The 25785-nt window shown below is 48.0% G+C and overlaps 1 protein-coding gene across 9 annotated transcripts in view; it reads left to right on the forward strand.

Moving 5' to 3' along the window:
• The window catches only part of AGAP1 (ArfGAP with GTPase domain, ankyrin repeat and PH domain 1), a 561115-nt gene that overhangs the window by 469000 nt on the left and 66330 nt on the right, over positions 1–25785 (forward strand). For 5 of the 9 annotated variants that reach the window (XM_024990256.2, XM_059885238.1, XM_059885235.1 and 2 more), the window contains one exon: positions 11888–11962. The exons of the other annotated variants lie outside the window; for them this stretch is intronic. In XM_024990256.2, coding sequence (XP_024846024.1) covers positions 11888–11962 — 75 coding nt within the window. The remainder of the gene's footprint in view (positions 1–11887; positions 11963–25785) is intronic. 9 annotated transcript variants of the gene reach the window in all.

Genomic DNA, 25785 nt, shown 5'->3' on the forward strand with positions numbered 1-25785 from the left:
CTTCGGCCGCCCTCTTTCCCCTTCTCCCTTCAGTCTTTCCCAGTGTCGGGATCTTTGCCAGTGCTTTGGCCACGTGACGCGGAAAACTAGTTTGTGTGTGTCCGTTCAATCCTCCCAGTTCATCCCACCCCCTGTCCTTGTGGCTCAGCCAGTAAAGAATCCGCCTGCAATGTGGGAGACCTGGGTTCGATCCCTGGGTTGGGAAGATCCCCTGGAGAAGGGAAAGGCTACCCACTTCAGTATTCTGGCCTGGAGAACTCCATGGATGAGTCCATGGGGTCACAGAGAGTTGGACGCAACTGAGCGACTTTCACTTCACTTCACTTTGGTTTTTACATACTGCCTCTCCGTTCCACCCTGAGCCCACCCTGGCTGCCACGTGACATGTAGTCCTGTCGTCTCCGTTGGCGGCTCTTGGCTGGGGCATTTTCTCAGACTTCCCTTGTCTTTGATGACCTTGATGATTCTGAGGAGGACTGGTCAGGCTTATTGCAGGAGGCCCCTCAGGTGGGATGTGTCTGATGTTTTTCTCAGGGTTAGTCTAGAGTTTCAGGTTTGGGGGAGGAAGACCACACATCACATCACGTTGAGGCTGTGCACCATCAACAAGACGAGACTGTCAGTTTTGACCTTGATCACCTGGCTGGAGGGTGTTTGTCAGTTTCCTCCACTGAGTTACTCCCTCCCCCAGTGCCCCTCCACACTGTCCTCTTTGCAGGGAGGTCTCTGCACAGCCCTCACTTCAGGAATAGAGAATTATGCACCCCCTCCTTTAGGAGGGCTGCCTACGTAAACTGCTTGAAATTCTTTCATCCTGGAATATTTGCCTCTGCTCCCCGTTTATTAGTTTATTTGCTCACTGATAGCAGTACGGGCTGTTTATTCTATACTTGAGGTTATAATCCAGCACTGCTTTGTTTTCCAGCCTTCAGCCGTCGGGAGCTCTTTCATTTGGTTCTGTTTACCTGTTCGTTTTAGCGGTTGTTTACTTCCTAGAACTACAAGATGCTTCAGGCTCATCTTGTGCTTATCCTCTCTCAGTCCTAGAATTAACCATTTTTCCAAAGGTTCCCTGGTTCTGTTTATTGGAGAATGGTACTAGAAACCAAGATCTGGGGTCTAGGCATGCTTGTTGCTACTGGGATGTTATTTCTTCTTGGTCCTCTCAGCAGATTTAGCAAAATAAAGGAATATAAGTTATAGTCTAGCATGTATATTCACATATCTATAAATATTTCCTATATAATTATTTGTACCTATATAGTAGCTTTAATAGCATAAAATTTGAGGTCACTAGATATTTAACAGTAAGGAATGACTGGGGCTTTCTTGGTGGCTCAGATAGTAAAGAATCTGCCTGTAATGCAGGAGATCCAGGTTTGATCCCTAAGTTGGGAAGATCCCCTCGAGAAGGAAATGGCGCCCACTCCATTATTCTTGCCTGGAGAATTCCAGGGACAGAGGAGCCTGGCAAGCTACAGTCCAAAGGTCTACAACTATGGTATATGTTAACCCCACAATGCAACCGTTAAAAGGAAAAGCTTTGAAAACCCTGGTAACTGTAACACCGTACAAACACAAGTATACTTGCAAGTATGATAATTACAGATGTAGGTATATACGAACTTCAGAAGGAAAATGGAGTGGATGGTTAGAGTGGTCACAGTTTATTCTTAATGTTAAACTGCAATGAAATTAATTTGGCTTCTACAGCAATATTTAAGAATCTTCTAATATGTTCTTACTTGAAGCTGAAAAAAGTTGATGTATTTAAATTATTTTCAGATGAAAGAAATGAGACATTTTTTATTTTGTTGCTATGGTACTGGCTTCTCCTACGATAATAATGACGTTTAATCATTCACAATAGCCAAGGACCATGCTAAGAAGTTGTGAAGTTATAGTCAAAGCAGTTTTAGGGGGAAGAAATCTGTTAGTGTTTAAAGGAATGTATTTCCACAAGAGCAAGAAGAATCAGGAACAGCATTCTTCTTTTGTTTCTCCGCTCTGATCTTTGTACTTGATTGACTCAGTAAGCACCACAGATCTTATGGCTTCCAGGATTTCTCAAGCCACAAATCAGAGTGCTCTCGAGAATTTCCGGTGAAGTCCTTCTTAAATGCAAAATGTTAAAAAGGTTTTCTAGCAGATATTTTCCCCAGTCTTCTCAGGTTCAGCTGGCCACAGGGGGGAATGTGATGGACTGAATAACCCCAAAGTGTATCATTTAACTCCGCGGTTGTAGGAAGTCAGCTGCAAAGATGGCAGATCAAATGCAACGTCTGCCATTGTTGAGGCTGGTGGTCCAGTGATCACAGCCCCTCAATTACAGCCCTTCCAGGGAGCACGAGCAGCAGTCATTAAATCATTATGTCTTTGATTAGTTGCTCTAACTGGTCATTGCCTTTGAAATACGATAGCACAATTTGAAGTTTTATTAAACTTTTTTCTGGAACTGCTGAAAAAGATGTTGTGTTTAAAAAAAAATCAAAAAAAGGCTTGCCATGTATTTTATTGGAGGAGATTGAGAAGAAGAAAAAGAGGAAAAAAGAAAAGACGAATGTTTCCCATTATCAGTCATTTTGGTGGTCTCAGAAAGCCTAAGGTGGTCCCCGCGTGCCCACAGCCCGCTTCTCAGAGCAGCTGGCCCCCAGGGAGGGGACACGAGACGGGGCAGGTCAGGAGACCCGAACCCACTCCCAGGCCCTGCAGCCGCCTGCCTGTGTGAGCACAGCTGAGCACGGCTCGCAAAAGATGAGCTTCACCCTCACCATCCAGCTTGAAAAACCTGATTCAAACCTCACTTTTTTTTAAGTGAGAATTTGGTTTCCTTTTTCTTTCTTTTTTTCATACTGATTTATTTGCTTTTGGCTGCATTGGGTCTTAGTTGCCGCGTGCAGGATCTTCATCGCATCACGGGGATCTTTCCTCGCACGGACTCTCTAGTTGAGGCATGCAGGCCAGTAGTTGCTGCGCATGGACTGGGTTCCCTCGCAGCGTGAAAGTGAAAGTCACTCAGACGTGCCCAACTCTTTGGGACCCCATGGACTATATGGAATTCTCCAGGCCAGAATACAGGGGTGGGTAGCCTTTCCCTTCTCCAGGGGATCTTCCCAACCCAGGGACTGAACCCAGGTCTCCCACATCGCAGGCGGATTCTTCACCAGCTGATGGGACCTTGGTCTCCCGACGAGGGATGGAACCCAAGTCCCCTGCATCGCATGGTGGATTCTTAAACACGAGACCACCAGGCAGGTCCCTGCTCTGTGTCTCTGTTTTGAAGGTCAGGTGTTCAGTCCTTATACTACAGAACCATCAGAGTCCAGATAACCCTGTTCACTGAAAAACTAGGCTTTAATAAAAAAAGTCAGAATGTTCTTTGTGATGCTGAGAACCCAGCACCCGAAAGTGGCTCCTGCTCCCACACCCTCGTTGCATCCCAGACGAGAGTGACGCCCAGAGGCCAAGAAGCCCCAACTTCAGCATCCTAACAAGCCACCCCCCAATAGCCTTCCCTTCTCGAAATGAACAGCTGCTCCTTGAAGACATGGAAAGACATTTCCATTACTTGGTGATGTATTTCTCATCTCCATCTGAGAATGTGCCGAACCTAGAGTGGGAATATTTCTACTTCAACTCACTTTTTTTTTTATTTCAGTCCCTATTAAAAGTTACACTCTCGGTGTCAAGCTGAAATACCCAATTAATTGTGGGTACACTTGAACCCTTGCTCTGTGACTCAGTGTGTTTCTAGGCCGAAAGGGAAACCAATGCTCCACCTAATTGGAACTTCTGGTTTTATGGCGTATCCTGGAGTTTTCGCTTCGTTTTTATTTTCGATGTTTTCCGGGGTTAATGGTGTTTTCCGTGCTCGTCTGCATCAGCCCACTATGTGGAAGCCCTTGGCAGTTTTCAAATCGTAAGAGCTTTAAAGAAGCCGCCAATGTTGAAATTGTGTTTGCTGTTAGGAAAGTTGTTATGAGTTATTGGAAATGGAATTAAAACTGTATAATTAAGGATCGATTCCTTATTTCGGAGTTCTGTTTCATTAGGTATTTCGTCTCGTGTTCTGTGGGTTCAGATTACAGAAAAGAATGCTCGTCTTCGAGGAAGGACGAAGTTATTTTGCTTTCTCCACATTTGTCCTATTTTGCTTGGCCTCTGGTTTTGTTTAATCCTCTCAAAGACCCTTTTAATGGACATTTCAACACGACTACTCCTCTGTGTGGTAGCCTCTAGGAAATGACCATTATGTCAGGCCCTTCACAGCTAAAGTAGTGAGTTCACATCGTGGAAGAATCTTCGGGGTTGCATCTTATGGGAGAGAAAAAAAAAAAAGCCCACTGCCTTTTTTTTTTTTCCCACAAAAGAACAGAACATTTACCCAGTCTTGTTGAGCACATGAATGTTCAGATGCTGGCACAAAAGAAATCTCCAATCTCTAACCTCACAATGAAATTGCTCCGACAAAAGATCACGGAACACCGGGCACACTAAAGTGGAAGAGACACAAAACCGCAGCGGTGTCTGACCCCGCCTGCAGAGGTTCCTGGGGGACCGTCTTTATCCAGTGTCCTGGTGCTGCGGTCCGGCTGCAGTGCTCCGAGGAGCCAAGGCAGTTCCCCGGCACTGGCGGCATTTATACCGGTGGCGTCTCTACAAGTAAATAAATACCCGTCTGAGGAGGACAGGGAGCCGAGCTATCGAACACGGTTATCATTTGGCTTCTCCAAGAGGTACAAGTTTCCGCTCCCCGGTAGGAAGGGAGAGGGTTGTTTGTCTCATGCTGAGACAAGGCAGTCTTCAGAGATGCGTGGCACACCCTCGTCAACCCAGCCCCTTCCTGCGCCGGGCTAAAGAGATCCTATTAGTTCTCATAATTGATTCGAGGGCTGCAGCCTGCGTTTCCCCAGCTCTGCGCCATTCACGCCAGGGATGTAACTCATGCACACTTGAGCATCCCACATGGCTGGCAGGGCTCGGACACACCGCTCCTGGCTGCCTCATTTTTTAATCAGCTATCTGAGGAATATTTATCTAATCAACAAAGAGTGCTGTCAGAGGGACCAGCAGTGACATTAATATAAGTCTGTGGGCTCCTGGTGCAATGATGGAGGAAGAGTTTAGGAGAAAACCCTGCTCGTTTGAGTATGCCAACAGACTACGGAATATGTTTATTCCGCTTACAGAGAGCTAGTCAAAGGGTTTCCTATGTTGGAATTTTGCTCTGTGATTTGTTCTCAGGCATTCATATGCTGTAGTTTAAAAAAAAAAAAGTGTTTTTTTGGTTTTTTTTTTTTTTTAGAGAAACAAAATGAATTTTCCTTTAAACGAAAATTTAAGTCCTTATGATCATCACGGGGAACTTGGATGAAAAGCTATAGTGTCCAAAAGTAAAGAGGTGTGTAATAACTGGGAGTCGTTAACTCTAAGTGATTCCAGCTCCTCTGACTTAGCCGAAAGCCATCATTTGCACGTTTTCCCTTTCTGTCTCCTCTGAAAAGGTGGTGACTGCCTGTTAGTAATTATAAGGAGTTGAGTATGCGGTGCACAAAACTCGTCGTGTGTAGCGCTCAGACACCTCAGAGGGATGTTCTGTGCATTAGACTTTATGCCAGCTTTCCTTCTTCAGATGTGTGGCTGGGGTGGCCAGCCGTCAGGACCTGGGTGAACTGGGTCGTGGCCACCCACCCCTCAGCCTGGCAGCCCTCTCGCCCAGAAAATCTGTCAGCCGAGGATGTGGACACCATCAGGTCTGTGCTCTGGGGGGACAGGGTCACGTGACACCCCCAGTGCGCGTGTTCTGATACTTACCAACCTTTGCACCAAAGTCACCTCTCTCCTCCTCTCCTTGTAATTCAAAGATCGCCTTTTAAAGTCGGTTTTCATAATCCCTTCAGTGTTCATACGCTGAGGGCTGTTTGTCAGTTCTGAGGGGAAGTTACAATACCCTTGTTATCAGAGGGCTGCTGCTAAGTCGCTTCAGTCGTGTCCGACTCTATGCGACCCCATAGATGGAAGCCCACCAGGCTCCCCCGACCCTGGGATCCTCCAGGCAAGAGTACTGGAGTGGGTTGCCATTTCCTTCTCCAATAAATGAAAGTGAAAAGTGAAAGCGAAGTCGCTCAGTTCTGTCCAACTCTTAGCGACCCCATGGACTGCAGCCTACCAGGCCCCTCCGTCCATGGGATTTTCCAGGCAAGAGTACTGGAGTGGGGTGCCATTGCCTTCTCCATATCAGAGGGCAGTACACTTTTTGCTTTCTTACAGTTTGGAACACGAGTCTCTGTACTGTCTTAACCTGCCTTTTCCACGATTTTAATCCTTAGAAAATATCTTCCAACCAGACTCCTGATGAGCTTCACCTCCCGCTGCTGTTAGTTCTCGACCCTCAGCTGTATGCCCCATGTGCCTCCTTGCGTTGTGACAGTCCAGCAGCTGTCTAGGATTCCACCCAAGTCCACGGTTCACATTTTGTTGCCGTTATGGGGAGGATGCTACAGTGTTCAGCTAAAGCCTTCCTTTCCCAGGCCCCCTGACGTTTCTGCTGACCCAGACGGATTCAGAAAGATCCACTTAATTTGCAGGCTGGGGACTTCCCCTGGCGGTTCAGTGGTTAAGATGCTTCCAGTACAAGGCATGGGTTCCAGTAACTAAGAGCCCCACATGCCATGTGGCGCGGCCAAGAAAATAAAAGAAAAATTCATTAATTAATTTTTGAAAAGTAATCATTTGCAGGCTGCAGTGGTATGTGGCCCATCTCACTGTCTACATTTGTTGTCGTCATTCTGTTTGCAACCCCATGGACTGCAGCTCACCTGGCTTCTTTGTCCTTCACCGTGTCCTTGAGCTTGCTTAAACTCATGTCCATTGAGTCAGTGAGGTCATCCGACCGTCTCGTCCTCTGTTGCCCCCTTCTCTTCCTGCCTTCAGTCTTTCCCAGCATCAGGGTCTTTTCTAACGAGGCGGCTCTTTCACATCAAGTGGCCAAAGATAAGACCGTCTGTCTACACTGGGACTGACCATGAGTTTGCACTAGATCTGGAACTTTGTGTCATGGGGTTGAGTCTGTGTCCATTAAAATGTGCACGTGTGTTCTCAAACACTGGAGACGGTGGTGTTGAAGCGCTGTGCCTTTCCAATAGTCAGGTAAGGCATTCTCAGCTCCCAGGTGGTGCTAGTGGTAAAGAGCCCGCCTGGCAGTGCACGAGATGTAAGAGATGAAGGTTTGGTTCCTAGGTCCAGAAGATCCCCTGGAGGAGGGCCTGGCAACTCACTCCAGTATTCTTGCCTGGAGAATCCCTTGGACAGAGGAGCCCGGTGGTCTACGGTCCCATCTGGTTGCAAAGAGTTGGACACGACTGAGGGATTTAGCATGCACGCAGAATGTAGGGCATTCTGGAAACTGCTCACAGAAGAGACTGTTGTTTACCCAATTAGCAGAAGAGCAGAATGGAAAATACCGATGGAATGCTCACACCCTGCTGCCTTTTTGTCCCATAACAGGAAATTCTCATATTAAAATAATTGTTTTATGTGAAATGAGTGAAAAAAATCAAAGTAAGTTAACCTTTGTTTAAAAAGATGAAACTATATTCTTGAAACATTTTTAAACACTAAAAAAAAATTTTTAAGCTGAATTTTTTTTTTTAAATATTTATTAAGTATAGTTGTTTTACAGTGTTGTGTTAGTTTCTGCTATACAGCAAAGTGAACCAGCGATATGTATACATATATCCCCTCTCTTTGGATTTCCTTCCCATTTAGGTCACCACAGAGCACTGAGTAATCAAGATAGTATGGTACTGGCACAAACAGAAATACACATCAGTGGAACAGGAGAGAACGCCCAGAGATAAACTAACACACCTATGGTCACCTAATCTATGACAGAGGAGGCAAGAATATCCAAAGAACTCTACTAAAAACTAAATATTTAATTAAAATAAAGATTACCCAGGAAATTTAGTCGTTTGAGCCAGCTCCACATGGAGTCCTCAAGAGTCACGGACTAATCCAAAGGCCTGCGGTCAAAAGCTGCTGCCGGCGTGATGGCCTTGGTGTGCGCTGGTCCATGGAGGCAGCATCCAGCCAGCAGCATCAGGTTGCCTCACTCCTGGGTCTGTTGGGTGCAGCATCCTCCTTTCCTTAGAGGTGAATCCACGCAGCAGCACTGCACATAACCTGAGATTTTATTGATGATAATATGATTGTATTTTCTCATTGAGAAGCTTCTAAACAAGTGGACTTAGAGCAATCAATGCCCCAGGAGACAAATGCACGTCTCAGGACCTCTGTATCAGCCAGAAAATGTCCATTTGTTTAGGAGGAAGAAAAAGGCATGACATTTTACACATTAAAATTGATTATTTCATCAATAGGTTAATAGAAAACCAGGCTTCGAGTTCCCTTCCTGCTTATCCATCCACACAGTAATGGGAGGCTGGGGTTTGAAAAATGCCAGGTGGGAAACAAGCAGGAAAGAGGTTTCTGCACCAGCTCTGCTTCCTTGCAGAGGGGCGCCCAGCCCCGACTCTGCCTATTTATATGTAAATGCTTTAGAACGAGGTAAGTTTTTCCACTGAGAAGTGCAGTTTCTGTGGCTGTGACTTTCTGGAACTTTTGAAACATGGGCCAAGATGCCAGAGCTTGGGCTGTTGAGATTATCAAGTACATGCTTAATTCTCTGAACATACGACTTGTAGCTGAATGCGTGTGAATGAATGCGTGCTCAGTCACGTCTGACTCTTTACGACCCCCTGGACTGTAGCCCGCCAGGCTCCTCTGCCCATGGGATTTCCCACGCAAGAAAACTGGAGTGGGTTGCCATTTCCTGCTCCAGGGGATCTTCCGACCCAGGGATGAACCTGCGTCTCTTGCGTTTTCTGCATTGGCAGGTGATTTTTTTTTTACCACTGTGCCACTTGGGAAGCCACTTCTACCTGAGGAACCTGGTATTTATCCACTGAACATTTCCCAAGGAAACGCTCAAACACTATGACTGGTTTCCTTTGTCTCACATGATCTTTGTAATAGTGGTTGCACTTGAAGCCCCTGTTGCCAGGTATGGTGTTAACTGGGACAATACCTTATAGATAAGACACCTTGAAAGTGTAGAGATTAGGGAAGCTTCTGCACTGATGGAAAATTAAATTTGGACCTATATACTGTAGAAGGGACTTGTTCAACCTTACTAGGTTAGAGATGACATTTCTTTTTTTGTCTTTTTAAAATTTATTTTGTTGAAATGTAGTTGACTTACAATATTGTGTAAGGACTCTTGAGAATCCCTTGGACTGCAAGGAAATCAAATCAGTCAATCACAAAGGAAATCAATCTTGAATATTCAAGTACTGAAGTACTTGAAGCTCCAGTACTTGGACTACCTGATGTGAAGAGCCAACTTGTTAGAAAAGACCCTGATGCTGGGAAAGACTGAAGCAGGAGGAGAAGGGGACGATAGAGGATGAGATGGTTGGATAGCATCACCGACTCAATGGACATGAGTTTGGGCAAGCTCCGGGAGGTGGTGAAGGACAGGCAAGCCTGATGTGCTGAAGTCCATGGGTCGCAAAGAGTCAGACACGACTGAGCGACTGAACAATCTTGTGTTAACAGTTGTACAGCAAAGTGATTCAGCAACATATATGTATATTGTTTTTCATATTCTTTTCCATTGTGGTTTACTGCAGGATCTTGGGTAGAGTTCCCTGTGCTATACAGAAGGACCTTATTGTTTAAGTCTTCTATATATAACAGTTTGCATCTACTAAACCCCAGACTCCCAAGACATTTCTTATTAATATGAGTTTTCAAGCCACAGAGTCCTTCTTGGTCATTTAGTCACAGCTTCACTTTTTCTTCTTTAGAATCAGGTGACAGCTAACTCACATCTAGTTTTTATTCTCATTAACATAAAATGTGCATCCTGATTATAGAGTACTGTTTCTCAAATATATCTTATGTTGTCACGCCAAGGAAGTCCAGAGTGCACCAACGTGCTTGGCATTCCCTTCAGCAGTGGAAGTCCTTGTGAAGACCTGGTCCTCTCCCTGTTTGTTCAAGGCCCCAGAACTTGACGTCCCCACAGCCTGCACTGTACTGTCTAAGCTTGAGTCTTTTGGCCCTAAGCTACCGCAGGCCAGACCAGCCAGCCCATCCTAAGCCTGGAATGTGTTGGGGTGAGCAAGCTGGCCCCTGACCGATGCATGCCTTGCTTTGTAGTCCATCTGTGACCAGTGTGTCAGTCTGCAGTGAGCCTCAGACACACTTGTGGAAACACACACACCTGCCTCCCCAGGTCGGCACTTCATACCTGCATTAAACAAGTGCTCCCTGAGAGCTCAGCTGGTAAAGAATCCGCCTGCAATGTCGGAGACCTGGGTTCGATCCCTGGGTTGGGAAGGTCCCCTGGAGAAGGGAAAGGCTACCCTCTCTAGTATTCTGGCCTGGAGGATTCCCTGGACTGTATAGTCCATGGGGTCGCAGAGTCACATGTGCCAGAACGGCTCTTGCTCACTTCACTGTCCAACGAAAGCCTCGTGCGAGGCTCGATAAGTTTCTCTTCCTGGCTGTGGAAGTCAAAAGAGACGGGTGGTCCGATCGTGCCCTGTCCTCAGGAGCTTGGGTGCCTGTGGCCGTCCTGTCTGTCCACACCGGGTCTCTGATCTTCAGCCACATTAGCCTGAAGACTTGTTTCTCGAGAACCACCCTGTCTGTTTGCTCTTCATGGTATGTCTCCTCTGAAGGGCTGATGGGAGGCAACCTGTTTGCCCTGTGTGTCGGGTTCCTGAGCTGGGGGGTGAGAGGGTGTGGGGCCGATGAGGTGAAGATCTGTGTGTGGAGAAGAGTGTTCGGGGAGGGGGAGAGGGGCTTAGCACCCCAGGTCATCACCACACGCAGTGTGAGCTGTGCGCTGCCTTGCCCATGGGGAACTCGTCCTGCGCTTCACTTCCGAACCCAGGGCTGCCCTGTGGGTCTCTTGGTGTTTGTCTTTTTCTCTTGGATGCTTTCTTCAGTGAACAGAGAGCTTAAGGGGGCGTGTGCTCTTTGGGTCCCTCGGTTCAGAGCCCCCGAGCCGCCTCCTGTAGGAAGGGAAATGGAACCACCATCAGCCGCACAGCACGTTGAGTCGAGTTTAGCTGGTCCAGATCACAATACGTCTGGGGAGAAAACGCTTCCTTTTTTCTTTTTTTTAACGGCTCTGGGAGTTACAGACCTGCCGTCTGCAGCATACGCAGGAGCTATTTGATTTGACGTTCACCTAGTGTTTTGCCAGATCCAAGGGCTTATGTCTACTGGCCTCGGTAGCTCCTGCAAAAGACACTCTAGCGACAAAGAACCCATCTGCCAGCCTAGGAGACGCAGAGACTTGGGTTCGGTCCCTGGGTCGGGAAGATCCCCTGGAGAAGGGAATGGCAACCCACTCCAGTCTTCTTGCCTGGAGCATCCCATGGACAGAGGAGCCTGGCAGGCCACAGTCCATGGGATCACAGAGTCGGACATGGCTGAAGCCACTTAGCACGCACACGCACCGGCCCCCAGGGACAAGGCCGGCTTTGCTCAGTTGTCAGTAGGCGCTGTAGAACTGGCAGGACGAGGCGGGTGCATGAACTTCCTTGTCTGGGCTTTTGCTGGATTCTGTGCAAACCTAAGGATGCTGGCTGGCCTCTCTCCGCCCTGCCCGAGACCCCCTGCGCTTCGGGCCTGGGAGGCCTGGCCGGGAGACGAGCCTCCCCTCCCGGCGCCCACCTGCCTCCCGGGGACTGCACGTCGGAGGTGATGTCACGCGCTCCGTGGGCATTTCTTTTCTCCCCTTTTCATTTGTTTCTTTTCCTTTTTGTTTTCTCTCTTTCTCCCCCCTCCCCTCTCTGCTCTCGGGATGCAGCCAAACGCAAAGCATGGAAACTAAACCGTGTTGGTAGCCTGCGAAATATTTACAGCAGCAGCACCAACACCGAAGGTAACGCCGCCCCTGCCCCCACACCCTCCGCAGCCCCTTGCCCTGTCCTTCCCGCCTTCCCGCCTTCCTTCCCTCCCGATGCAGAAATGGAAATGCGATTCGCCCAAAGCCGCATGCACCCCAATTGTGTTTGCAGAGTCATTCCTGTGGTCTTTTCATCTTTTTGTTTGTGTGTTTGATTTTTTTTTTTTACCATTCATGTTCCTTTCAGCTTACTTAAATTTTGACCTTTCCCTTGCCGTCCTAGACTAGTGATGTTTAAATTACTTCAGAAACCTATTTTCTCCTCTTTTTTTTTCTTTTCCTTTCTACGTGTGGGCACTCAGTGTAATATTTCCCAAGTTATTACAGTTTTTAAAAGTGTTAGTATCAGGTGTAATGATCTGTAGCCGAATACAATAGTGTGCCGTGACATTTAAGTAACAGTCTTAATTTGTTTTGTGGAAACATTCTCCGTAATGCTCTCTGCAGCTCTAATCCAGAAGCAGCCAGGCCCGGGTCATTTGCATGGGCTGCTATCGCTTGTAAATTCAGTATATTGTTGTGTTTCTAAAGGTCGTCTGGTGCCAAAGTTCACAAATTGACTTGCGTTGCTTTTTTCACCGAAGACAGCCGTCATTGCCTTTGTATAATAGCAGATTGAATTTACCCCCCTCCCCGCCTTCATTTGAAACAACACAATTATAAATTGCCCTTTTTTTTATGATTACAAATGTCAGGGGTCAGAATTATTTTGATGCCAGGCAAAAAAAAACCACCCGCACCAGCCCCAGCCCTTGTAAGGGAGGCTGGCGTACGTGCGATGCAAAACGGGTCACAATCCAGCAATCTCGGGATAATGGGGGGACTTTTTTTTTTTTCACTTAAGTGCAAGCCAAAGGGGTCAAGTAATCGCAAGCTCGTGCCCTAACACTAATTGACTTATTTGGGGATGATTATAACTGTAATATTTTTCTTAATGTCACTGTTTTCTGGGCTGTTGATTTTAGCGATTGCCAAGCAGTGGCATTAAATCTCTTGTAAATTTTAAATTGCACGCTGTTTCTGTAAACAAGTCCCCCTCTTCACATCCCGATCATTAACCTTTGCTGATTTATATCACCATCTTTTTTCCTTTCTTCCACAATTACTCCTGTCTCAGCACCAAAAGCCCAGCTGCCCACCAGAAAAGAAGAAAAAAAAAGGCATCTGAAAAACAAAATTACATTTTCATGATGGCTTGTTAAAGAACTCTTGTTTTAATCATAATCTTTATTTTTCATTCCTCAAGGGGAATCTCTCAACTGTTAAGGTACCAATGGAGCTTGACCTCCCCCCCACCCACCACCTTGGTATTTTCTTTCAAAGCATTCGCTCAAGAGAGACAAAAATGAGAGAGAAAAATAATAGAAGCTTAGAAACAGTCGCCTGCAGTATCATTTTCTGCTGTTCTTTAAAGGGTATTAAGTGTCCTCATTCTCCATGCTTTAATGTTAGTTTTTCCGTTTAGGGTTCATAATCATCTCTCTTGCCTCTGTCCCTATCAGCCATGTTTTTCTTGTGTGTGTGCATTTGTCACAACAAATTCGTTTATTGACTTCCAGCCTTTCAGCAATATTTGTGAGGTCTGGTTTTATCTGTGGTTGTATACAAAACTGGGGGGGAGGAGGAGGTAGGCAGACAGCCCTCCCACCCCCGAGACTTGCAGATGGGGTCTTCCTGGAGACACTGACAAGGAAGTGTCTCACGACAGGTGTGACAGTTTGCAGAAGTGGGAACTTCTCAGCCTTGACCAGCCAGGTAACCTGCAAAGTCCGCCCTGCCCAGCACTCCTGGGTGGGGCGGGACCATGATGCTCTCTGAAATCTGTAAATATGGCAACAGTGCAATGCACTCAGGGTCCCGTCAACTGCCAGTACTCCAGCTAGTCCTGAAGATGCTGGAGTAGACAGTGTCCAGTTCTCCGTCACACTTTCCTTCATTTCTGTTCAGCCCGCGGTTACATTTATGAATCTTCAGTGAAGTGACATGGCCGTTCTTCATTTACTTTGGGTATCTTTCAAGACTGTTATCTGTATGTACCAAGTCTCATGTCATACAGCTTTTAAGATGACAGTACTGAATTCATGTAACTATATGAAAACATCAGAACGCTTTTCTGATTTCTCATCTTTTGCTATATGGTATCACCTCCTATTTTCTGTCTATAAATTGACCCTTCGTGAAAAGTCGTGTTTCAAACATTCTAACTTTTGTTGTAACCTGAGTCCTTGAGTGTTCCCCTAAAGATACCCCAAATGGAATATTTTTTAAACTGGTTCGCTTGAGTAATTTGTTCAGCTGCTGCTGCTAAATCGCTTCAGTCATGTCCAACTCTGTGTGACCCCATAGACAGCAGCCCACCAGTCTCCCCTGTCCCTGGGATTCTCCAGGCAAGAACACTGGAATGGGTTGCCATTTCCTTTTCCAGTGCATGAAAGTGAAAAGTGAAAGTGAAGTCGCTCAGTCACGTCCAACTCTTCGTGACCCCATGGACTGCAGCCTACCGGGCTCCTCCGTCCATGGGATTTTCCAGGCAAGAGTACTGGAGTGGGGTGCCATTGCCTTCTCCAATTTGTTCAGAGGTATCCACAAAATACTGTTGACACCAGAGTTTCCTGTAGAGGGAGTTAGAACTTGAGTTTCGGGGGTGGTGGGCAGGCCCTGTCCAAGGAGCTTGTCCACACCCCTCCATCCAGCCCCAGAGAGAGCAGCACAGACACGGTGGGGCTCACCCCAGGACAGGCTGGTGACAGACGGGCAAGACCAAGAAGTGAACCTGATGGTCTCGCGCCAAAGCCCTTTCTCACTCACATTCATTCTTCTGGCCCCAGGGCCATGTCTCCTCATTGAACCTTCACTGCCAGGTAGGTACTTCGTTACAGGTGGGAGTTTAAGCAAGTCAGACGGGTTTCTGCAGGGCCTGGAGCTGGCATCTTCCAGAAACAGGTCATGTGCCCGGATCTCCCGGCTCCGTGACCCTTCTCCTGGGTTCTCGTGGAAAGAGTCAAGGATGAATGTCAGGAGTGGATGAAAATAAATTAAACAGAACTAATTAGGGACACACATGGACAGGATTAGAAAACAAACAAAAATATGTTCTCTTCCACTTTTTTTTTCTGTCCACTGGGGCTAATTATCTCTGAAACCAAGCTGGAAACCTCGTTTGTATGTATTATATTGCCCTAATTTTTAAACCTCCGTTTACTTTATAAAAACTCAGTTTTTTCCCAACATTGGTGAAATTTAAATTCCTTCAACAAGAATACGACTTTAATTTTTCCATCTTGGAAGCCTGTGTGCGAGGTGGGATGGAAGGTTTGTGATGCGATTCTTCACTTTGTAACTGCCTGTTAGGCCAAGGGGAAAATGTATCTGAAGTCTGGTGGGTGAGGCTGGACTTGGGAATGTTCAACTCCAAGGGAAACATGTTTCTGGAAACAGAGAGACCTGAGCAGAAGCGGACGTTGTGCGGCAGGACGCACGGCCAGGCGGCCGGCTGCGTGGTCTGTGAGCAGCATCACCCCAGCAGGAGGACGCGGAATCCGTGTGCGTGTCCTCAGTCCTCACATTCCCTGCACCGCTGGGGTGGGTCAGACCATCACCCACTGTGCGGTGGGCCAACCATGGACTCTTCTGGGAGTTTTCAGCTCTCCCTGCTGCTACAGAAGAAGGCACAGGGTGAAGTGTAAATGGGTAAAGAGATGTATCGTGGAACACGGAGCATCTCCAGGGGTGCCAGGCCCACCCACACCGTATGTATGGGACAGGCCATGTCAGTCGACTACCAGCGGGGTTCAGTACAGCCCGAAGTGCCGGCTCAGCCCTGGTGTAGACTCCGTGTCTGTGGATGGAACTTGCCCCAGAGGCAGGCATGTGATGCCTACCTGGGGTCCTTGGCCACAGCGCAAAGGCCAGATGGGGGAACTCGGAGGTGCCAAGCACCATGGTCCCACACAGGCCCCGTTGTGGAGAAACATGAGTCTCATTCTGGTGGTCACTCGGGCCCCAGTCACGCTCACACCCCCTTCCTCCAGTGGACGGCCAAGAGTGTCCCTCTTCTAGGAGCAGACACGAGCAGGCCAGCCCGTGGCCGGCCTAACTCTGCGATGTCCTCTCCACCCTCTGGAGTCCTCAGGCACAGATCTGAGATGCCCCCCTCATCCACGTCCAGTTCAGTTACAGGTGATGTTCACGTGCTCCCGCCTGTCAAGGACCCACGGACGGTGCAGGTGCCCAGAGCTGGACCCCAGGCAGATGGAGGGTCAGGCTGACAGTCAGCCCAGGGAGGGTCACAGAGACCCTGAGGCAGGGTGAGAAAGGAGAATTTCCAACCAGGCTCTGCTGGCCTGGAGGTTTAGAGGAGACTGAGGCCACATTGGATTCTGGAGTCTGGAGCCGTGATGTGCCCCAGGGCTGAGGACTCAGATTTCCTGGCATCCTGTCCTGTGACCAGCAACCCCTGTCCCCAGCGGCCTTCCCCAAGCCCCGTGTGTGTGCTGACCTGTATGGGGCCACCATCTGAGGCTGCCTTCCACACTACAGCCAGGCTCTTCTTCTCCATAAGTCATTTACATACTTGTTGTCAAAGCCTGGTTCCTGATCAGAAGCCACAGAACTATCTTAAGCAACTAGTCCTGGTCTAGTTCTCACGTCCCCACGTCTTAGCTCAAAGCTGGGGCCATCCCCACGCCCTCTCTGCACCTCGGTTTCCCCATCTGTAAAGTGGGGACAGTCAGCGAGGTCCTGTGTCCAGAGACAGGTAACATGGCGCCTGCACGCACCACTCCCACTGCTCCTAGTGTCAGAGATGCCACGGACGCACTCAAAGAAAAGGCAGAAGATTGAGCACCATCTACGTAGCAGGGAGCTGAGATTCGGCAGGAAGCGTTGCCCCTGAAAGTGTAAGAGGGGATTTTAAAAGTCAAACTTCCTTTTCCCAGACGCCTTTCACTACCTCTCCCGGTTCCACTGTACCCTCGTCCTCCAAAGACCCATCAGATGTAGAAACTGGGCTCTTGAGTCCAGCATGTCTGTGTCCGACCCCAGCTCTGCCGTGTTCCCGCTTTGTGAATTCCTGGTGTTGCTGGGCCTCTCCTCCCTGCTTAGTTTTCTTTCTCCGAAATGGAGACCATAAAACCTGCACCAAAGGACAGCTGAAGAAGAAATTGAGAGAGGCAGATGAAGCCCTGACTGTGGAACTGGGTACACTCTGGTTGCTGCGAAACTGTCATAAAGGCTGACGTCATAGAAAACCATCTCTGGGAGCACACTGCATGAAGCACAGACGTTTTAGGCCTGTGGAATGTGTCCGTACAGGGCAGGATCGGCCAAAGCCAGCCCTCTTCAACCATGAACGGCCAAGATTTCATGCAGATAAATCCAGATTTAGGAAACCCTTTCGCTGGAGCTTGCTTCAGGATTTGACTTTCTCGGGAGAGAAGCAAGATTGCCAGCTTTTTCCAGCCCTCAGCATTTCAAAGAAAAGATGAGATAGATAATCATCCCTGTGCTGAGCTGCAGCCAGGAGAGAAGAGCCGGAGGTGGGGGCAGCGTGGAAGGTTCTAGAGCCTGCCCGTCAGAGTGTCCTTGTTCTCACTCTGGGCTCTGGGCAGAGGAAGGGTCCTGGGCCCCATGTCCCAGTAGATTCGGAGAGCAGGGGACCTCTGAAAAGTGATGAATGTAAGTTAGAATGAGTAGCAAACGGTAAGCGTATGGAGCATTGCTTAGTAACCAGGTAAATGCCAACAGGGGTCTCTGGGTTCCCTCTTTCTAAACTGAAAGCTGGGGCCTTGAGTATTCTCGGGGTGCCTGGGCCCGAGCCGGTGCCAGCGTGTTGACACAGCCACCTTCTGCCTCCTGAGATGGTTTCATTTGGGAATCCAATCACTCGCCATAATTTAGAAGTTGTGCGTGGCCCCTGACAGTTCCGGGAGCAACAGCTGTCTCGTGGACTGGCTCTCCGGCTGCCCTCACACCTCTGTCTAATGTGTTGGGAAAATCAAAACCTTCTCTGTGTTTCATGAGGATCTTCCTGTGATAACACAGAGCAGTAAACAGTCCTAACTCTGTGACCTCCCTCTGGGGTCTTGCTTTTTCACGACATGAATTCTGCCCTTGTCCTAAATTAAGCCACAGTATAACACTTCAGTCGGACTCTGGGCTAAACAAATACATTTACCAAGCTGAGAGCTTGCAAAAATATTTACCTGAGAACCATGACCAGCGTGTCTATAAAGACTAATGATTTTTTTTTTCTTTTTGTTTAAAGTGAACAGCTCCTCAAGTGGAAGAGGGCATTTTTTTAACTAATTTTTTTTTGCTATAGGTCTTGGGTCTGCACAGTCCCAGACACCATATTTTTCACATTTATCTTTTCTTAGAAAAAAGCTGAAAATAAATAGAAACTGACTTTCAAAGTTATGGTGGGTTTGGGCTAAAATCTTAAACGTGGGTCGTTTTCATCATAATTGGGTAAAATATCTAAACCACATGCTTATTTAATATATGCTTTGAAAGCAGAAGTATTGAACTATTTTACAAATTGTAGGACTCCTCAAATTAGCATAAAATCCTGAGGCTATGTTTGACCAAGCCTGGCGTAGTCTCCAAGGGTACAGATTGTGGGGGACCTAGGAAGGGGGCAGACTAGCAAATGCGTTCCATCTTGGTTTCCAACTTAGATGAATAATAATGGCTACCTGGAAAATTTTTCTGACAAAGGTCCATATGAAAGCTACAGCTTTTCCAGTAGTCACATACGGATGTGAGAGTTGGACCATAAAGAAGGCTGAGAACAGAAAAATCGATGTTTTTGAATTGTGGTGCTGGAGAAGACTCTTGAGAGTTCCTTGGACAGCAAGGAGATCTAACCAGTCTATCCTAAAGGAAATCAACCCTGAGTATTCATTGGAAGGACTGATGCTGAAGCTGAAGCTTCTAGTACTTTGGCCACCTGATGCAAAGAGCTGACTCATTGAAAAAGACCCTGATGCTGGGAAAGATTGAAGGCGGGAGGAGAAGGGGACAACAGAGGATGAGATGGTTGGATGGCCTCACTGACTCGATGGACACAAGTGTGAGCAAACTCCGGCAGGTAGTGAAGCACAGGGAAGCCTGGTGCGCTGCAGTCCTTGGGGTCACAAAGAGTCGGACACGACCCAGTGACTGAACAACAACAGCCTGGAGAACTGGACTGGGAAGGATTCTGAGGCTCCGTCAGGCTGTTTGGGGTTAATGATGAAGGTCTTTTCCTGGCAAAAGAAAGGAAGGCACAGCACGCCTTTGTCATCATAGTCCATCCCATTCCTTCTTGGACCACAGAAGAGACCAGCCGGGCGAAGTGAGCAGCTCAAGGCTCCTAGTTAGGACATGGCAGGGCAGGAAGGGAGAAGGGCATTCTGGGAGAGAGAACCCCAAAAGTGGGAGCCCAGGACCTGAAGGATGCAGAGAAAAGACAATGCGGAGGTTCCGGCAGAAACAGGGAGATGTGTGTGGCTGAATCCCTCTGCTGTGCACCTGAAGCTCTCACAATGTTGCTAATCGGCTCTACCCCCAACATAAAACAGAAAGTTGAAAGGAGGAAGGAGGAGCAGGCAGAAACTCATTGCAAAATCTGTTCAGGAAAAAAAGTGTGTGACCAGGGGTTTGCGTTGCTATTAACACAGTCATCAGGGTACCGTGCTGAACCCTAACACCAAAGTCCCAATTCTGACAACAGACGTCACAAGCGCAGAGGACAGCAGTTTCCCCACGAGCCTTGGCTACGCGAGGGGCACTTTGAAAGGGTGACTGTCGAAAAGCCTCTGAAGTTGGTGGCGCCTCGACTCTTTGGCCACCTCTACCGGTGGACACGTGGTCCCTCCATCCTGGACGCTGTCAACTCTGCACCATTAAAATAGCAGGTTTTCATCATGTGTTTGTCGTTAACTGTATCCGGCAGGATGCTTAGCCTCATGCATAGATATGGACATCAGGGTCCAGGTTCCAGGTTTGTAGGGGAGCTGGGGAACACGGACCAGATTCCTCACCTGGCCAATGAAGAACATGGAATGAGTGATGTCTGCAGACACCTTGAGTCCTTGCAAATGCAGAAGAGAAACTGATCTATTCCGCATCACCATACATAGTACACCTGCATCTCGCAGGCCCTTCTAAGCCACTGTGCATCCGACCAGCAGGAGGGTCCGGACCCTCTCGGCCTCTTCAGGAGCACGGGGCCCTTGTTCTCCTAGTGGGCAGCTCAAGATGGAGCTCCCACCCCTCAAGACAGGAGGTGCGCTTCCGTCCGTCTCGCCTTCCAACCACCCCCAAAAGGCATGCTCATCAAGTGTGCCCTGTTGAAAACAACCTCCAAGTAGAAATCAGTTGCAGCTGCCTTTAGCCCTTTAACCCTTTGCCTGCTAAGATTCCGCAAAAATAATTGATGACTGATTGGCCCATTAACCTTTAAAAAAAAAAAAAGTTTGACAGCCCGGACTTGTGTAATGAGGAGGGATTTCTTGTGAAATCAGTCTGATGGCTGAGTTGCTTGCCCCTAAGGAGGCGAAATGAGCCCCACGGGGCCTCGTCTGCATAGAAACTGGACGCAATTAGTGTAATATCCGGTGTTATTAATGTCGTTTGGAATAATTGGGCAGGTTGGTTTCGACAGGTTCATGGTGCTAAAATACTATTATAGTGGACTTTCCACAGCTAACCGTTAAACACGGAAAACTGTTTAAATCCCTATGAGCCTAATCACAGAACTTTATGAAAGCGCTAAGCCCTGGAATGTCACACTGTGAGACAACACCGTTCTTTCTTTTCAGGCTCTGGGTGTGGCGGGCTTTGATTTTTTTTTTTTTTTTTTTTCACGACCAGGGGACCAGGGGGTTGAAATTTCATGATCACCTGTGTATCTAAGGCTGAGAGACAGCCTGTCCCTTAGATGTCGTCAGGAATTTCTACAGGCTGAATTCTATATTTACAGAATGAATTAAATATAAGCTGCTGTAATGGTCACGAAAAGGCGGTTTGTAGTAATGGAAACGCTTGAAACGCAGCCAGTGAGAACTTCAGCCTTCTCATTCTTCACCTTTTAAATGAGGGTGACGTTGGAGAGGGATGCTCTGTCTTTCTGACTCACTGGCCTCTCACCGCCAATTATCTTTATCTTTATTTTTATTTTTTTACCTGGTTGCAAATACTAAAATAGCATCCCAGAGCCGCTTCAGGGATGTGCGGGGGTCCTTCTGGTCCCCTGGTGGTTGGAATAGGGCTGTGTCACCTGATAGACATCCTGTTTGAACATGGGGAGGAGCTTGTAAATGTCCTGTCCACACAGACGAGGGGATGATATTTAGTATTTAGGTCCCCAGATCTACTGTTTACTTAATGAGTGTCAGCTCCATGGTATAGAAATACAAGCCAGGACTAAATCTAGAGGCTTACCATGTGTGGACCTAAGAAGATGCCGACCAGGCAGCAGCTCAGAGGCTCCCATTAGGCACAGATCTTTTCTCCACTGGATTCATCAGGACTGGGTTTGGAAGTGATGGAAATTTAAATGGATTTAAGCAGGGGGAAAAAAGGGAGGGAAGAGAATGGATTAGCTTATCCAAACCAGTTGTAGGCCAGGGGGCTGGAGCTGGCTGCAGGGACCCGGGACCTGGCGGGCTTTGGGTCCATCCCACCCCTGCTTCCCTCTGCTGGTCGGCAGCGCTCTCACCTGTCCACAGGTAGCGGCCTCCATAGCAGAGGGTTTCCCGCCCATGGATAACCGTGGGCCGTGTCTTGTCAGGTCCCAGATGAGAAGGAAGGAGTCCTTTGGCCCCGACTTGGATAAGAGCAGTTGGTTGATGTGTCCCCCAGTAGCACAGACCAGAGTGGCCATGAGTATTCCCGGCTCTGACTGTCCTGGCGTCCATGGGCGTGTCCCTCCTCCCCGTGTGGACTGATCGCCAGCTCCAGAGCGGGATATGCAGGAAGATGGCAGCTGGCACGTTCCCAGCTGATGACTGCCACGTCCACAGCCATGCGTCCCCAGCATTCTCCAGATGTGACGAGTTAAAAAGAAATAAAACACTGGGAACTCCTGGTGGTCCAGTGGTTGAGACTTCAGCCTTCCAAGACGAGGACACGGGTTCGATTCTGGCGTGGGTAGGGGAGAACTGGGACCCTGCGTGCCAAGCAGAGCAGCCAAAAAATTTTAAATATAATAATTTTAAAACACAAAAAGAGAAATATAACACTAGTGCTTAGGAGTTTCTGGGGAAATTACCTTTAAAAGAGCTCATTACCTTGTTCTGATAGCAGGCGTGAGGGAAAAATAACAGAAAAATTCACTTGGAAGTGGGGAGACCCCTCCACCTCCCACTGGATACCCTAGGAGAAATTTCTTTTTAATGTTTGTTTGTTCTTAAGAAACAAAGCAGTGCTGGCCACCTTGAGAGAAGGAAGTAATCAGAGTAAATGAGATGATGCCAAGAAAGTCCTAGCGTTGTTCCTGACACAAACTTGGAGCCCAATAGTATTATTTTCATATTTATTATTCCATGCGGTAGATTCAGTATAAAGAAACAAGTATTCCTTCATGGAAGTCATATGTAGCATGATTTAAAATGTAACTGTTCTATAATCCTTTTTCTTACTTTTTTTTAATCTTGGGAGGCAAAGGAAAGTCATAATGCAGATATAATTCAGTTCTGAAAACTCTAACTGTATCTGTAAGCGTTAACGTAGTATTGTTGTTTAGTCGCTAAGTTGTGTCTGACACATTTTCGACCTCATGGGCTTTAGCCTGCTAGGCTCCTCTGTCCCTGGGATTTCCCAAGCAAGAATACTGGAGTGGGTTGTTGCCATTTCTTTCTCCAGGGGATCTTCCCGACCCAGGGATTGAACCCACATCTCCTGCATTGGCCAGTGGATTCTTTACCACTGCTCCATCAGGGAAGTTAACATATTGGGCTTCTGTGGTAGCTCAGCTGGTAAAGAATCCACCTGCAATGCAGGAGACCCTGGTTTGATTCCTGGGTTGGGAAGATCCCCTGGAGAAGGAAATGGCTACCCACTCCAGTATTCCGGCCTGGAGAATTCCATGGACAGAGGAGCCTGGCGGGCTGCAGTCCATGAGATCGCAAAGAGTTAGACACTACTGAGCAACTTTCAACATATTAATCTCCCTCAAAAAGAAAAACAGCCACATACCAGCAGTATCCAGGGAAACACACGAAGCCATCAGCATAAGCTTGGGGTCCATGGATGCTGCTGGCGTAGAGTGATTGCAACTAAACTCCGTGCGCAGATTTAACCCCTTCCTCAGGAAGTGAGGTCGCTTAACTGACCGGCTCTGTATAAAGACAGGGCCTTCAGGTATAAAGAATCAGGCCTTCTTCACCAGGGCCTGAAATCCTAAAGAAGGCTGGGCTGCCGCTGCACTGAGATGGCATGGGGGTGGTCCATCCTGTCCTCCTCCCTGTCTTCTCCATGCTGAGTTGGGCCCCGTCCTCCAGGTAGCCCAGATGTCCACATCCACAGCTCAGCAGGGAGCCCCTGAGCATGGCCCACTGGGAAGAGGCCATCCCAGCAACACAGGCACCACCCAAGGCGTCTTTATTCCAGAGCTGTGGCCTGATCCCACATGGAAAAGACTTAAAGGAGCGTACCCTTGCCTCTCCAGGACGAGGCCAAGCCATTCAGTTAAAACGAGAAAAAAATCACATAAGAACGTTTGGTCAGTGTTTAACTGCCTAGTGAGCTACTATGGAGTGAAATGCCTTGACCACAAGTCCCGACTCATACCTGCCTGTGGCTGAGAGCTCAGGGCCCGAGAACATGCTTCATACCCTAGAAACACAGCACGCTCACGGACAGTCACGGCCACCACCGCCTATGGCTGCAGCTCTCTCGGTCACTGAAGTATTGGGACTGTGGGTTCTGATTCCCGTGTTCATGGCTCACATAATTAATCGTGTGCCTTTCTGGCTTGACAGTCACCCCACTGGACGCCCCCTCTCCAAAGGACACCGTGTCAGATGAATCGAGTTTGGGGTGTTTGCACGGTGGGTTCTCAATTATGACGTGAAACATGGCTTTGCTTTCCAGGGTCATCCAGGCATGTTCCTGCGGCTCACCTTTCAATCCCAGCCTTTTCTCATGAGCTGCTGTCACCAGGCTCGGGGCATGGGACACCCTGCTTCCGTTCGCTCTTTTGAGCCTTTCTGGTGTTACATTATCGTTAGTGGACCACCCAGGGTTTCATCTTCTAGAGACGGGTGAACCCTCTCTGGCCACTCACGCTCTTGAGTTAATTCATCACCTTAAATGCTGTGTGATGTCCTCACTTTCCCACCGGTTACCACTGACTACAGGTCCCAGGTCACCCTCTGTATTGCGACTTTTAGGGAATTGTTTGGCTCATTCACATTTCTTTGTATCCTTCCCTCCCCTCACAGATGAAAAGAAATGAATTTATAAACAGGTACATCTAAATGCGGTTTCTGTTAGATCCTTGTACACAGAAATGCAATGAACATTTCATTATATTGGTCCTCTATCTTGCCCATTTACTAACTGCGAGTATTATGTCTCGTCCTTTGTAGATTCCTTGGGGTTTCCTTTAACTGATGTGAGATGATCGCTTCTAACATTTCATCCTTAAGAATAATGTTCTTTGGGTTTGCATAGCTGCGCTTTGTCCACGGAAAGAGGATTCCCTTCTATTCCTGGTTTGATAAAAGATTTTAATCGTATTTTAAATTTCTGTCTTCTTTGTTAGAGAGTCATACATGCTACTTCTTTTCTCGTAGAGGCGAACCCTGGGATTTTCTCATGTGTATCTAATCTACCAAGGTCTAAAGTTAGTCCTTAACTCTCCTGGGTAACAGTGCAAAATCCTAGGGCGTTTTCACTCCTGGGTCCCCATCTCCACTTTAATTTCTCTAGAATTAGGTACTTTCCCCAAATTAGACATGATAAGAGAATTAGCATTTGGTATAATTTTTGTTTAGATGTATCTACATATGTATCTGTGCATTTGCTCACCAACCCATCTGGCTCAAACCTTCTTTGTAGAATCTTCAGAATTCTACAGTTCCATTAGGGAAGGGTGGTGCTCAGTCACTGGGTCTTTCCGTTTTTATATGAAAAAATCTTGATTCCACTCTGGCTCTTGGAAGAGAGCTTTCCCAGCTCCGGATGTCTGGTTGCACCCCAGCGGCCCTTCCCCTCCCGCTTCATGGACCCTCCTGTCCAGCCCCTTCACTGGGCTGTCCTGGGTCTGCTCCACGCCATGCCCAGTTTGGCCCCTTTGGGGGTGGGCCTGCAACCTGCTCCTTTTCTGCCAGCGCTCTTCCACACCACCACAAAGCACCCTCGTCACAGGAGCTCTGAGCAGTTGCCGGGAGGGAGGGTCACAGACGTGTGAGAAGCTGATGGGAGTCGTGGGTCCTCTTGTCCAAGAAACATGACTGGGAGAGGCCCTGACCCACCTTCACCAGCTGTTGTTCAGAGCAGGATCCGCAGACTGAGGCCTCTCCCACCAGCAGGCTAAACCCTGAGAGAGCAGCGATGCTGATGTTGAGTAGAACATGATACTGTTGTCATCAGAATACACAAAGACTCCGTGAAAAGGTGGTGTGGCCCTGTTTCCGTGGCATTCCGTGTTTGTCTAGGGAAGCGGTCCCCTGGCCCCAGGTATGGTGTGGCCGACACAGACATGAGCATTTGGTCCCCACCTGCCCGGAATCAGTGAGGTCGGGTGAGAGGGTCTCTCAGTCACAGGAGTAAGAGCTGCCTCTCTTCTGAGACCAAAGGGGAGGTAGAGA

This window comes from Bos taurus, chromosome 3 (genome assembly GCF_002263795.3).
Source record: "Bos taurus isolate L1 Dominette 01449 registration number 42190680 breed Hereford chromosome 3, ARS-UCD2.0, whole genome shotgun sequence".
Lineage (NCBI taxonomy): Eukaryota > Metazoa > Chordata > Mammalia > Artiodactyla > Bovidae > Bos > Bos taurus.